Source organism: Amblyomma maculatum, chromosome 4 (genome assembly GCF_055883805.1).
Source record: "Amblyomma maculatum isolate TAMU_Amacu chromosome 4, ASM5588380v1, whole genome shotgun sequence".
In the NCBI taxonomy this organism is placed as follows: domain Eukaryota; kingdom Metazoa; phylum Arthropoda; class Arachnida; order Ixodida; family Ixodidae; genus Amblyomma; species Amblyomma maculatum.
The window spans coordinates 45,193,092-45,208,848 of NC_139347.1; the positions used below are offsets into that span (position 1 = coordinate 45,193,092).

The following is a 15,757-nucleotide window of genomic DNA, read 5'->3' on the forward strand; positions in this document are numbered from 1 at the left end:
ACAGCCACAACACCAGGCCGACATGTGTGATGTTTTGAAGAATCGTGTGCATTCTTAGAGATTCTAGCGTGCGAGTGCTTGCATCAGCAAGGGAGTTCTAACCGCACTGTCGCTGTAGAGCGCAGTGTGAGGAGGTTCATGTTCATCCTCTCACACTGTCAAACCTAAGCAGTCTTAAGTGTTTCTACCAAATTTTTTTGGTTTAAAGTGCAAGGTCACTCCTTCCACTATGATGAAATACCGCTCCCAGATACAGGCATCAAACTAAAGAGGGATTGCAGGATAATATGAATAGACATATAAGCTTTTCTGAAGAAACCCGAATATGGTGTGTGTGCCCACACTAGTACAAGGCATTTTGCAGCAGTGCACTACCTTCTGCCGTGCTGGCAATACCGTAAAAGTTCATCGATACAATCCCGCTTAATGCACTTTTCGGCATGAGTAATTTTTTTGTTTCTGTTTTTGTTTCCGGCTGCTGCCCTATCAAGACAATGCATTTTCGTACAACTAGTGTGATCATATTTTCCTGTTGGTTTGAATAATGTGGTTGCAAAAAGTGGTTGCAAAATGTGGTTGATGTCTTTATTTAGACATCATTGTAAGCTGTGTTGGGAACCCAAGAGATTCATGAAACCTTCTCACAATCACAGCAGCACCAAATGCTCGTAATGTATTAAAAATAGGTCACCCTCTCCTTCCTACAAAGTGCAGCCTTGATAGAGAAAAGCCTTTCTTTTTAAAGTACTTTTTTTAAGGAAGTTCTGCCCAACTATTTGTATACTGCGTGTTATGTTAATGTGCTTTTTTTTCCTCCTGTTTTGTGTTCTCAAAAGTAGCTGGCATTGTTTTCAGATGCTCTTTTGCCCACAAGATAGACTCTCGTATTACACTCGAGCAAATGAGGTATATATCAGCATTAGGGCACATATCATGGCGATGTGGTATACCTATATATATGGCATAAGTAGTATGGTATATATCAATTTGTGTAATGCTGTTGTTGAAATTTTCTTTGTTGTTGTTATTACTGCCCAGTGTAATGCAACTGGCCCTGACTGTTTGCAGAAGCATAAAGAAGTCAACAATCATCTCTAGTAATGAGTTGCTACTTTAAGCCGCTGTCATGGGCACAGTGTTGGCATGGTTTGTCGAAGCAGAAAGTTTTTGCTCTCCTTGTGGCCAGAGAAAACACTTTCCACATTGCCAGGGTCTGAGCATGGTCTGGGCCCTTGACAATCTATTGGGCTGCGAGCAAAGCGGATGTGGGGTAGGCCTGTACTTATTGGCAGCAGAAGGTGGGAGGGAGTGGTTGTTGGCCAGTATAACTCTTACTTCTAGTTCTGTCATCTGGCGAAAGGGGCACGTGATGTGCAGCTTTTGCCAGAGCTTGTCGCTCATTGCCTGCTGGGTGGCAGAGTGTAGCCGTGGTTGCGTTCATCCTGCAGGGATCCGCTGCCCCGGGCTGTGGCCTCTGCCATGATGGCGCGCAAGGGGCTCCTGGCCGCACAGCAGCCCTCTGCGCGTGACACCCTCAATGCTTGCAACCGGGCCAGCACACGCTTGTGGGATTGTGCTAGTCATCCCAGACACCTGGCCAGCGCTACTTCACAGGCAAGGGCTTTTTCCTTTCACATTTGTGCATCATTCACCACTGTGTAGAATGGGTTACCATACTTTATTCGTTTACTTCAGGGAACCCCAAACGCATCTATAATCTGTACCCTGTTTGTAACCCTATAGCTGCTATCTTTCTTACTGCATTTTTTTGTTTCCCGCAAAATGCTTTATGTAGGATTTCATGTTCACATTTTTTGCCAGTGCCTAGAGTGACTGTGTGCACCGTCCTGACTGTAAAGCCTGCTGCTGTGGCATTTGGAGGTGGGCCTGCGCTCTGCCAGCTCACCGGACAGGGAAGACATTCGAAGTGAAGAGTGCCTGCTTTTGCAGTGCATTGTAGTTGCATTGCATGCCCAGTGCAAACAGTGCAGTGCTTCTGCAGTGCAATTGCAATGCCAGTGCCGTGTCATCATTCCACACCGCCAGGTTTCTTGATATCTCACAGCACTGTTTATTGCCGACAAGATTTTGCGATTTTGCCATTTGCTTGTTCGTATAAGGGGGGAAGCCCTTTTGTGACATTTCTCATATGGGTTCGACGTTAGGTTGCTAATGGTGTCTACTTTGTGTTCCTGTTGAGCTACATGGTAATGGTTGTATGCAGTGCGGTCATGCTGGTGAGCGTCATTTTTTCTCATTGGCAGTGACCTTCATGTTCTTCTTTTGCTTAGCCCGCTTCTTTCTTTGTTCTGTTGTCACTTCAACTTGCGGTTTTTCAGACCTCGTATCGGTGTCCAGAGAGTGTTAAACTGCCTCTCATGTTGCATGTCAAAGTATTACAAAGACCAATTTAGAGGGAATAGCAAAGCATTCTCTATTTGCTTTTAGATTAAAGTTGTGCTGGTTCACGAATGAAACTTGTGATATTGTTGTTGCTGGGCGTCTTTGTGTGAGTAGCGTAGCATACATCCTTGATAGGATCATTATCAACGTGTCACTGAAAATAGGGCGTCCAGAGCTTGCCTCCAGCCATTGCCCGTGGGTCAACACTGCATGCCTGAGGTCCATTTATATAACCAGAGCAAGAGTAGGTTTTACACCCAGATTGCTCTGCTGGCTGAACATTTAGTACTTATACTTGCTATAGCATTTATTGCCTCATGCTCTGTAACCAGAAAGTGTGACCAGAAAACGTCATTTGCAGCTGTCGGTCATCTATAGATTGATAGTAATGAAATCAATTGTTGATCATTAATTATGATTGCATTTGATTAGTCATGGTTAGTCACTCACAGTCATGATCATAGACTTTATGACTGACAAACTGAACTATGACCAACCATGACTGACTGGATAACTGACTAATCAAATCTTAATTATGGTTAATTATCAGTGATTGGTGTTATTGTCAGTCATAGGCTTATTATGGCTATCACTACCTAGCCATAACAAAGACACCATGACGGTGACCAACTGTGTTTGTGATATGGCTGACTGCGACTATCACTGAGCAGCCATGACTGATTATTTCGTCATGATTAGTCATAACCGTAGTCATGGTTACACTGGCTGACATCATAACAACTTAATGTACGTGGCACCACTTGATGCTCAGACATATATCTGGACATGCTAGGTGTTGCCATAGTAACAGCGCTGGCACCACTGCATGCCCAGGCAAAAATGCTATCACGTTGCCGCACGTGAGGAGGCTGCAATGACTCTGGTATTTTTTATAGATAATTGCAGTTCCTCGATTCATATTGTATTCTCGGGTCCTTCTGTTCTGGCTCATTACTAAGTTAAGGCGACAGTGGTCATTAATAAATAGATGTTGCTCATTCTTTTGACCTTTTAAATGGTTTGTTATGGTGACTGTAATTAAGGGCTGGACTTCTCAGTTATTTTTTGAAAATCCGGCAGACATATTTTAGTGCTTATTTTGCAGCACTGTTTTCAATTTTTTTTTCTTGGTCAATGGTGACGTGTGTAGTATGTTTCTAGCCTGTGAAAAATCAGTTAAAGTTTATTTTGGTGTTTATGTCAGTCTCAGCATCCAATTTACCCTAAGTGAATTGAACTGGAACTGAACCCATATTTTAGTTTTTGTCACCTTGGAACTGAACCAGAGCTGGAATGATGCAAGAAAATCATTGTGAACTGGATTTCAGGGCATGGGTCAGCCCCACTTTTAATACATCTCTATATGTTATCTTTCAAGTATTTTTTCTAGGAAATGTTACTGGTCTTAGCACATTGGTATAGCTGATGTGGGCTGTGCAAAAGATGATACCCCATTCACGAGATGATAAAAGTGCCAGAAGAGTGGTAGCCGGGAAACACTCTTTACATTTTCGTATGCGCATTAGTGGGTGGGACGGTCCAGCCACGTGCAGCATTTCAGTTTGAAGGCGTTCATTAGGTCGGACAACAGCTGTAGATAAAATTGTGTAACACTGATGAGCGAGCTTGTGGGACTTTGGGCTTAAGTGGTGATGGTAGGGAAGAAAAAGGTACACGGCCAGTGCAGTGATACAACAGCTTACCCGTTCTCAGGACACGTGCAACCTGTTAAGCTGGGTACGTAGCCAAGTTTGTAATGTGGAGGATGTGGCAGCGTTCATGCTTTCACGGCTAACCTTCGTGCTGAATGGGAAACAAAAAAAAATTATGCGAAGTGTTGATGTTCCATCGAGATCCTACCACTTCCTCTGTCTTGGTGCAGGCGTTTCTATTTTTTCCTCTCCTCTCATGTCGCCATGACGTGACCATATTTGGAGCGCCTGGGTCTTCGTGTGCACAGTTGTGTGCTGTTTTCATATTCTTCTTGATCTGTCGATTGGTGTTGTGCTTGCGCACTTTTGTGTTGCAAAAAGCATGGTGCATGGTTTGGCTGGTGCAGTTGTATTGCTCGTTTTTGCTTCTCTTGTTAGCTCTCAATGACCTGATTTAATTGTTATAACCGGTAATGGTCTATGACATTGATGTTTCTGCAGTTGAATTTACTATAGAACAGACGGCAAAGCCGACTGTGCTGCAGTTGTACATTGTTGAACTCTGTGTATTGTTCTAAGCAGCATTGTTTTTAAGTTTGTTTTACTGTGATAGCCTTTGTCTAACTGGGTGCTGCCCTGTAATTAGCTTTCCTTTTAATTGGGACAAGTGTATTTCTTTTGAGGAGCTAATGAGCCTTGTTGACCCAGTTTATACTTTTCTTTTTATCATGGCAGGTGTTGCTGACCACAAGCTGTGAGTGGTTGCTGCAAACCCGGTCTGAGCTGTGGGAGCGTAACGGCAAGGCTCCTGCTTCGGGACCTCATACGGATGGCTTCCATCGGGACCTGGCCCTGTTCCGTCGATTGGCCCAGAACTCACCGGATCTGCAGATGAAGGTGAGTCGCATGTTCCTGACTTAGTCCTGAGAGCTGGAACAGAGACTGTGAAATGACCGTGCGCTCAACTGTCTGTTAGCCATCGCTGGTCTCAGGTGCAGTTCATTCTGGTGAAATATTTCTCCAAGCATATTTGTACTTTTGCACTTCAGTGGAAATGAGAAACAGACCATTGCTCTATGTTGCGCTTGTTTTTAGCCATTGTGACACTTTGGACAGAATTGTGTACAGTCAGGGACAAAAGTTTTCGGGATGCGTATTTGTGGAAAAACATTTATTTCTTCGTTGCCTCGCTAGTTTGCATGTGCATTTTTTTTTTCTCTGAATGGGGCGCGCATGTCCCCTCGTGACCAAGTAATTTCATTCTCCATATTTACGCGACCGAGCAGAAATAAATATTTTCCCCTGAACTCGCGTCCCGTAAACTTTTGTCCTTGACTGTACATGCCTGTAAATCACATCCTATTGGTGTTTTGAACAGGAAAACTAACGAATTCGTGGCTGCAGTGTTATGGCTCAAAATAGGGATTGGCTCCGAGAAGGTTAAGGAGGGATACGGCACATTTTTGGCTTCAAACTTACATTTATTTCGCTTATTATAACCATTATAGCAGCAATTGCACGATCACGGACCTTCAAATCGAGGTCTAAAGTCATCTGGCTTAAGCTGGCCAAGAAGAAGCGTTAAGACTGGATGCATACAAATTAGGGTAGGAGCCTCATCAAGCTACTACATTTGTAGCTTTTTTTTCCTACCGTAGCATTTCTTTTCTGTTCATCAGGATAAAAAATGCTGAATAATGTTGATTTGATTATGCCCCTAGTGCATTTCTTGAGATTTGTGGGGGTTTTTCCCAGTAAAGATAATTTGACATGTTTTTACTTCATTTCTCAATACAGTGAAAGCTCGTTAATTCACAACTCGTTAATTCGAAATTTTGGATAATTCGAAATAGTCATCGTGGTCCGGTCCGCAGTGCATAGAAGTCTATGCGCGTAACAGCTCGTTAATTCACTCAAAAATTGGCGCCGCCACCCATAATTTGAACTGGAAGCTTTGGAAGCTTTCACGGCAGAACGATAGATGGCACAACCATCGGGGCGCCGCTAGGGTGCTGGAACAAGTACTAAACAGTCTTTCCTGCTGCGACTCCTTCGAGGAACGACGTTTTAGTGTTATCGACCACGGTTTCGTGTTGCATTTCGTGAGCCCTCGTTTTGCACGCCGCTTGTTGTGAGCTTGTGTCCGCGAGATGTGTTCGCGTGGGAAATACTGTGCCAAGACGGTGAAGGAGAAAGTGGCTATTTTACGCGAGGTGGATGAACGGAAGGCCAGCAAAGTGGAAATCGCGAAAAAGCACGGGATTCCACCAGGCACGTTGTCGACGTACGTCCGAAATAGGAAGGCCATCGAGGATGCCTATGAAGCCGAAGATTTCGCCAGCAACAGAAAAAGGCTTCGGTTAGCCAAGTATCCGGAAATTGAGACCGCTGTGATCACGTGGGTGAAAGAAATGAGAAGCGCTGACATTCCACTGAGCGGCCCAATTATCATGGCGAAGGCGGCCGATTTCGCCCTGCGCTTGAATGTGGAAGATTTTGTCGCCTCCGAAGGATGGTTTCACCGCTTTAGAGACAGACATAATCAGAGGGGGAAGAAGACTCCCTGCATCGCATTCGCATGCTAGAAGACCGAGTGAGTACGGTAGCCCTCAGAGAGAAGAAGCAGAAGATGATAACAGACTTTTTTGCTAAATAAATGTTTTTCGTGCCCTACGGGCATCAAACGCCTTCATTTTTGCTCACTTTCATTAGTTCGAATTTTGGTTAATTCGAACTGGCCTGGCGGCCCCGTGGAATTTGAATTAACGAGCTTTTACTGTACAGTAATTTTTATGCATTCGCAATTTTGGAAGGAAGATAACATCTGTTATATTTCAGCTATCAACATAACTTTTTTTTCTGAAAGATAAATGCATGCAGTATGCAATATGCCCATTTTTAATGCAATATTTGTTTCAGAAATTTTTTGAAATGGATCACGTGTTCGAGATGCAAAAATGGCACTTTTCTCTAGAAACTTTGATGAGCTCCAACTCTAGTTCAAATTTACCTAGAACATCCATTTATACCTTATTACACTCATTAAACATTCTAAATTGTTTTTATAATTGCACTTTTGGAATCAGCATATCAAGATGCGCAAAATGGGAAAATTTGGTTCAGATCTATTCATAAATAAAAAAAAGTTGTCTACCAAGTATAGCATTTACTCTAACAAAGAAGTGTAACTGTGTGTAATGTCATACTAGCAGACTGTTTTGAGAAGTGATTTACATTTTCTGCACCTTGCTAGTTGGAAAATTAAGAAGTTGTGGCAAGTCAGCTAGTTAGCTTCCTTGGGCAGGTATGAGAAGTTATGCTCTTCCCATTACCTTATTTCACTGGTAGACTCATTCTACACCACCAACCAATAATTATTTTCTTGTTTGAGAACACTTGCTGCTTCCATAAAAATAATGGTAAAATGCTGAAAATCTTTCATGTCCCTGCAGTTACACCTGTATGAAGCAACACAGCGTGTAGTGGCTGGCGCAAATCCAGTGAAGACCCAGCTGGGATTGGATCGTTGCTTGAGGAGGCGTCTTTCACATTATCCATCCGTCGTCTGTGCCAAAGGTGGGTGTGTGCACCATGTGTAAAAGTGCCCTCTAAACTCTCCCCGGGCAACTGTTAACTGACTTGCTCGTTTTTTGCATTTTGCTCAACTTCCATATTGAAGTGAGGTTTTAAGCCTTGCATGCACCGGAAAGATTTCCATTATTTTTTTTTTTTTCACATGATTGAAATGTATCAGACAGAGCTGCAGCAGTGCACTGCAGCTGTCTGCATGAAGGTTTTACAGTCGAACCCGGTTATATCGAACCCGGATATATCGAATTTTGGTTATATCGAACTCACGGAATATCCCCTTGAAAATCCCATGTAAAGGTATAGGAAAGCCGCGTCATATATCGAACTTAATTTCACCGGTCATTCGATATATTGAACTCCGCACCACACACTGGGAAGTGTGCCTTCCCAAAGACGATCGCATAACCCTGGGCCGTTTGCCGCGTGCCGTTTTCAAGCCACGTGCGGAAGGAATGAGAGGGCGACGGCTGGTCTGGGCAGCACCGCGCCCATTCCCCAAAGGTGCGCGCATCTGCAGTTATCGTTTTCTGGGCGCTTTGTACATGGCTTGCAAACATGACGTTTGCAAGCCATGTGCGTGGGTGTGCCCATCCTTTTGCCAAGCTATCTCTCTCCTTCAGCACGCGCTACGCATGCGCCAAGCCAGCTCAGCCAGTTTTCAGACAGGCGTCGGCGCTTTCTCCAGCGTGTGTTTCCAACCCTCTGCGCGCGGCGGCTGAGGTGGCTATGGTGCCTGCGGACATTAAAAAGCGGCAGCTCTCTCTTTGTTTTTTTGTTTTTGCGAGTCATCCTCTCTTATCGTTGTGCTGTTCGGACGTTAAGAAGCGACAGGTTTTTTTTTTTCTTTCTTTTTGCGGGAGTTATCCTTGCATGTATGAATCAACGAAAGCACATGGTCAGCTGCTGCGATCATGACGCCTGCCCCAAGTGCAGCGTGATAAATCGAACCATGCTTTTACGTGCAATCAAGCCATCACGAGCACTCTGCCAAGTTCGCTTCCCGCCACCGCAAGAGCTATCAAAAGATAAACGCACCCCGACGTTATCGCTGCGCAGCATCTTGGCATGCTGCCAAGAAATTAGCTGTGGATGAGATGACCGAAACGAAGTAACGCGTGTCATCGACATGCAAGCGAAAAACGCTCTGCCGCGGCAACACAGAAACTTTGTTTAGAGCTGCCGTGGTGACTCGTGCAGCGAGAGGGAGTTTGAAATTTTTCGCTCTGTCGCTGCCACTCGTCCCTGAGATCGCTCAGTCGCTTGCATGTGAGCAAGCTGGCCTTAACGCTTTTTTTTTTTTTTTTTCAAATTCTCCGTGCAAAAGTGCAGGGTGGGTTCATTATGCGAGTGGGTTGCTTATGCGACAAATGCGGTATCGTTTTTTGGCATCGGAAGTGCCGTCACAAGCCGATTTTTGTATATCGAATTATTGATATATCGAACTATTTCGCGATCCCCTTCGAGTTCGATATATCCGGGTTCGACTGTATTACCTTTTGCTGCATTTTATCCTCAAAGTGCTTGAACTGCTTACAACTGTTGAGAATTCTTTCCTGAGAACTGTTGAACTGTGACCTTTCTCGCAAGCCTTTCGGGGTACATGGCCGAGCTGTCAGTGTTGCACAAATGCTCATCCTTAAGCCAATCTGTTGGAGGCACTTATTGCATTCAGTAATATAGCACTTCTGGTTCAACTGACTGTGCTTTTTTTCTTCTAGGGAGCACAGAGAATGAGCCAAGAAAGGAAGAGGCGGATGCTTTGTTACTGGCCTGCAAGCACCTTGGTTCCTTGACTAGCAGGGATCAAAAGGACGGCATGCTTGCAGAAGCTGCAAGCATCCTGGGTGCTCTAGGGCACAGGCGAGCACTGCACCAGTGCCAGCGGCTCATGGTTGCCCCTGCTGTCGCCTCTTCAGCGTGTTGAGCGGCTGCGCTTCTTGCTGATCATTTTATTGTACAGAGATATATTTATAGAGGCCCAGTCAGTTTTACTCGGTTAACTTGTACCGTCAACTGCAAATCTTACTCCGGTGTTACAGCAGTCAGCTGCCTGCCTGTTGATGATGGAAGTGTGAAGCTGTTAGCATATCTTGCCTTTTCATTAAAGCTTTTTTTTTTGCACCTAGTTTTTGACGAGAAACAATGGATTGCTGCTGCAAAGCACCTAGGATAGCTCAGTTCCTTTCAGGTCAGTCATCTGCTGCTCATGGTTCCTCCCTGTACATTTTGTTGTTTTTTTTTATCTTCATCCACCTCAGCCTATTTCTTTATTGTAGTACTTTGTACATAGCTGCACCTCACCTCCATTGTACTTCATTGTGTTCATTTGTATAATTCTTTTTATGTTGGAAGTGTTTGTAAAATATATTAGTTTTAATTGCAGACTATATTCTAACTGATTATCAGTCGTGAAAACTGTGTTCATAATTGTGCAGTGAGAATTCCACTTGATATAATATGGAAAGAATCTTCTGAGCCCTTTTACATTATTCTTGTGCAGAGATGGTGTGTCAGTCTTCTTCGATTAGGGGTGCACTGCTCGTGAAAATGTCAGTTCCATTTCTTTTTTGTGCAGTTCCATACGGAATGTGTTCTGGCAAGAAAGATACCTTTTTCAAGTGTGAATATTCAAATAAATTTGCCTAAATGGCCTTTAAGTAACATTCCTATGAAGCTTGGAAATTTAATGCCAAAATGGCCAAGGCTTCTCTGACAATGCAAGTAGCATGGTCTCATAATCATGCAGCAAAAAGAAGCTGACATTTGATTGAGGCATTGAGTCCTGCGATGCAGTTTGGGTCACTAGTACAGCAGATTGACGGGAAAATTAACTATATGAAGTTTAATTCTGAGTTATAATGAGAAACCTCGAAAATTAGTTGTTTGCAATAGGCTCAAATGTACAAAGAAATCTGCACTGTATATACAATATCCTGGAACGTGTACATCTTGGCACTTAAGCTGCAACCAACGGACGTCAGCAACTGTGCAGCATTCAAGTGGAAAACCTGGAGCGTCTGCAGAGAAAGTGAAAAGTTGTTCTGTGTCTTGCTGCCATGATTTCAGCGGATGGGGAACAGTGAGTACATTCACTTCCTAGAAAGGGAGTTCGAGTACCTATCAAATGGTGGCATGTGTAGAGTTCACTGAGTGTGCATACCACGCACAAGTCCTCAGCAGTGAGGTGATAATTTGTGAATGACTTTTCTAAATGACTTAATTTAAGGGTGTGTGAAGAACTGATATTCAGTATTTCAGCGCACATTACTCTACACTGCGTGCTTGACTATGTGGTCAGTGCAGTGAACCATCCTCGGAGCGCGATGGGGCCTTTTGTAAAGGGGACCTTCCCAACAGTATGTGCAGTTAGGCACTTAACGAAAGCAGGAAAATTGGTTCCTGCTGCAGTTACATGTAAGAGACAGACATTTGTCATGCAGGTATTTATAAGATAATTTGGCCAGTTTTTTCAGGGCCATTCAAGCTTTCAGTTAAATTTGACATTATTTCTAGTCCCTTGAAGGACGAAATAACGAGTTTACTACATTCAGCAGCGATATCGCAGCTCCACCCAGTTTCATGCAGGTCCTTCCTGTACAAAAAAAAAAAAGTTGGCAGAGGCTTATCTTGGTTAAGCCCGGTAGATTGCGAAAGCAACCTTAGCAGTAGGTGGCATCGTAGTCATGCGCACCGCCGTTTCTCACGGACGGCGCGAGTCGGTCGCCGCTTTATACGGCTGTATAACGTCACAACACCTGTGGCGCTCCTGGCGGAGAGAGCGGGAGTTAGGCCGCCGTTCATGCGCACCGCCGTCTCTCACGGACGGCGCGAGTTGGTCGCCCAGCTTTGAGGCGTGACGTCACACAGAGGTCATGCGAAAGGTCATTTCATGTGCACCGCCGTCGCACCGCAAAGGCTTGAAAGTGAAAGTAGTATTGCTTTCGCAAAAAAGCTCGTACAGACGTGTAAGCCCCACCGCAGTGGTGCAGTGGTTAAGATGCCCAACTACTGTGCCGGAGTACCCGGGTTTGATACCGGCTGCTGCGTTTCAATGAAGGTGTAATGAGGCATCCGTGTGCGATGTCAGTACATGTTGAAGATCCCCAGGTGGTCGAAATTACTCCATAGCCCTTCACTACGGCTTCCCTTTCAACTTTCAGTCCCACCTTCCTTCACTCACGGCGCGGTTCAGGTGTCCACAGAAACGGGTCTAACAGATTCTGCACCTTTCCCTTCCTGTGAACCAATTATTATTTGATCCTGTGCAAAGTTTATAGCGGATTTTTCATATGTGTATTCTCTAACAAACAATGTCAACAGATTGCCCATCTTAATTTTTCATTTTTGTCACTGATTAATGTTCGAAGGCATTTTTTCATATTCGTAAATATATTCGTGCACCCATGTCTCCCAGCGACCGCCTATGCCGGTCTTAAGCGCTGATCCCTCGGCACAGCGAGTAATGTCATTGGGAACATGCTCATTCCACGGCCGCTCAATGGAGGCGCACTCTCAATGGAGGCGCACTTGGGTGCGGCCCGTCGCGTCGCCCAGAAGAGCCGTATTGCGCCTAGTTCTCATCGCCACCGCTGCGGCGCCACCGCTCCGGGACGAGTCCGGGAAGAGAGCTGCGCGCAGCGGCCGTGCTTTCGTTTCGGCGTCCGCGTGGTCGGCGCTTGCTCAATTTAGGATTATGAGCGGCGTTTCACACAGCATGTGATGCTATGTGCAAGTTTGCTATTGATAATGTGATAGCGGCAAGTCATCGTCACTAGGCTTTTCCAAGTCATTCGTGGTCTTCCGTTTACTTACGAGAACGGGGCAGTCGTGTGCTTCGCTGAGTGCGCACCCATTTAGTTGCGTTTCGACCACTTTAATAACGTATTAGATGTTGCAATCTTGAAATCGGGACATGGGTGGGGCCATTTATTCAGCGTGCACTTTTCTGGAAACTTACAATTCAGAACGTAGCGTTCAACGTATTGTGAGCCTCGGCATCGTAGTCGGCATCGACTTATATGGTCCCCTACCTCTCTCCGATGGGGGTAACCATTGGATTATAACAGCTGTCGACCACCTCACACGCTACGCTGAGACAGCACCTGTACCGACTGGTTCCGCTGAAGAAGTAGCAAATTTCTTTTTGCGATCAATTGTATTACGTCATGGCGCTCCTCGGGTGCTCCTAAGTGACCGCGGTACAGCCTTCTTATCGAAAGTCGTTGCCGAAGTTCTTCAAGCGTCATCCACTCTTCATAAGACAACCTCGAGCTACCATCCCCAGACTAACGGGCTGACTGAGCGATTTCACCGCACCTTATCGGATATGATCTCCATGTACATCTCACCGGATCATCGAAATTGGGACATTATTCTACCATTCGTCACTTTCGCCTATAACACAGCAGTACAGCGGACTACCGGTTATTCTCCATTTTTCCTCGTTTATGGCCGTCCTCCCACTACAATTCTCGACGCTTCCTTCTTCTCTACGCCCGACTACTCCACGTCAGTACCTACCCATTTTTTATCTCGTGTGGCCCGATGCCGTCATCTTGCCCGCCTCAACACGGCAGCGTGCCAGGAAGACCGCAAGACTCGCTATGATTCTACACATCGAGTGGTCTCTTTCCGTCCTGGCGACGAAGTACTGCTTTATACACCGTTGCGCACCCCTGGCCTTAGTGACAAATTCCACCACCGCTACATAGGTCCCTATGAAGTCATAAGCCAAACTTCCCCAGTGAATTACAAAGTGACGCCTGTTGATACCCCAGCTGATCGACGCCACCGTGGAACTGAAATTGTTCATGTGTCTCGCTTGAAACCGTTTGTGCGCCGCGATGCATCGCTTAGTTAGGAGCGGCCAGGCTGGCCGCTTCCGACCCCCCGGGCAGATTGTGTGAGCCTTCCGTGGATGTTCTTTAATTTATTCATTCCATGATCTTCCTCTTCCATTTGTACATACCATCATCATCGTCCCGCGGCGCCGGCTCAGGCGCGCGCCTGGGCTTTGTCATCGGAGTAAAACGCCAGACACGGCATCCCTTGCTTTGCCGTCTCGACCTTGCCGTCTCGGCCTGGCCTTCTTCCACAATATATATTGTTCAGCCTGTTCCTCAGTTTTCACTGGAAATAATATTCAAGTGGGTACCACCACGAAAACATACTAGCTAACACAAACTGTTGCAAAAGAAACAACACAAGACAGCCAGTTCAACGACACGCCCGCAGGCTCAGGCAACTTGTTTCTCGTTTGATTATGAAGCCGCGTGATGCGCAGAAGACACGCAAGCTTATTTTACAAGCGAAGAACTTTTCTCGAAAAAGGTTTATGTGCAAGCGTGATTTTTTCCACTGTCTGATTGATGTTGCCTGTCCAGATGGTCAGCAGTGGTCGCCTTAGTTTGGTTAGGTCCTTAGTGCGACTGCGGTCTTCTCTCTCGCAAATCAACTCCGGAAATTGCACAAAATAGGGAAGAAGGGATGAAACTAACATGTTGCATAGCTTGCTGCTTCTTATGACCTGCGGGCACTCTTGCTAACAAAGGTGCATGGTGATTTTCAGATACCTTCGGCGTCCATCATCAAGAATTTTGATGAGTCCAGGGTTTTGCAGGAATCACAAGGCACAAAGTTAATAAATGGATGGGGACTAATAAATTAAAATTATTGACACTCTAAAGTAAGCACTAGAAGTTATTTAAACTTTGGTAATATATAAATAATGAAAACACGGGCAGGCACTGAAAACAGAATAAATAAAAATGTTTCATGAGATTCTGTAAAACTATTCACACTTTCTGTTCAAATGGACGTGCAAGGTAACCAGCCAAGAATGCAATCGGTGCTATCTCTATCTTAGCTGCTGGTTCACACCACACATGAATGAATCCAAGCTGACTCGAAAACTCTCGCAGCAGACGTGATATGGCAGTTGGCAAGGTACGACTTTCATAATCACGAATGCCAAGTTTTGCAGCTGCCTATTGTTGATAGGTGCATTTGCAGATTGATGCTTGCAAGATGCCAACCTGCACAAAGCATGGCAAAATGTGTATAATCTCAGTCGATATATATATTTTTTTTCGCTAGTGGTACCTTTAGTATTTTCTCCGAGGTGAAAACTGCAGGCCTTGCGTCAACTTTGTCGTACCCGCCTTTGAATTGCCTTAGGCTGCTAAAAAGCGATACTATATATCCGCTTTCAGAGCCTGCTTTAAGGCGTATCGGAAGCTGAAAATAAGAAAATAAGATAGAGCGTATCGGAAGCTGAAAATAAGATTCGAGATGTCACCAAAAGGCATTGTTGTGTCTCCAGTTTTTTTTAGAGTCCACAAAAGCACATTCAGGGGACACATCAGGGAAGTCCTTCAAACTAGGTCCTCCCCCACAGACATCTATGTTGTCAACAACTTTCAGCATGGTTTGAACTTCAAGGGGTGACGTGGCGACGGGACTTATGCCCACTGCAGTAGGGTCGATCAACTTGTCGAATATGTAGACTTGCACGGTCATGTCGCTTTTGATGTGCACCGCCTTCCGGTTAAACAGTACCGACGATCCGTCGCTGGTCCTATGCGCTACCGCGGCGTCAATAAACACGACGTCCCTCACTCCTGCTACATTGATGAGATGCGCTGCCCATGAAGGCTGTGGTAGGCTAATGCAAGATACTCCACTGAAAAGCTGCTCGAACGATGAGTGAGATGAGTCATTCTCACTCGATTTGGCAACACAAGCGTTGTCGTCAGAAGATGTTTCCATACTGTCCGCTGGAAAAACATCTATGTTGCTAGCTGACATCAGCGCGCTGCTGCTGTCACTGTTCCGGTCACCCACAGAAGCAGCCACAGGAAGCGCTAGCCGTTTCACATGCTTTCGAGGGCTTTTGATCTTTTTCGAGAGGTAGCTTGGAGCGCCTTCGAAAAGTGATGGCACAGCGTCTTTTGAAAGGCCCGCTCTTCTTGTTCCAGACATCAACACATGACAGTCGATTTCCGCAGACCATGTCTTCAGGATAAAATGAGAAGCGAAATGCTTTTCACAAACACGGTCCGTCCTTCGGAGTATGCGGTCTTTACGAGGTATAGCCCGTCTCCATGCTTCAA

General features: G+C 45.3%; 1 protein-coding gene across 2 annotated transcripts in view; it reads left to right on the forward strand.

Annotated features, from left to right (window-relative positions):
* Positions 1–10,309, forward strand: part of SREBP (Sterol regulatory element binding protein) — a 29,900-nt gene extending 19,591 nt beyond the window's left edge. For both annotated transcript variants that reach the window (XM_084601291.1, XM_084601292.1), the window contains exons 13-16: positions 1,449–1,614; positions 4,791–4,952; positions 7,508–7,631; positions 9,365–10,309. In XM_084601291.1, the coding sequence (XP_084457417.1) occupies positions 1,449–1,614; positions 4,791–4,952; positions 7,508–7,631; positions 9,365–9,570 (658 nt within the window). In that variant the 3' untranslated portion in view covers positions 9,571–10,309. The remainder of the gene's footprint in view (positions 1–1,448; positions 1,615–4,790; positions 4,953–7,507; positions 7,632–9,364) is intronic.
* Positions 10,310–15,757: the final 5,448 nt, after the last annotated feature.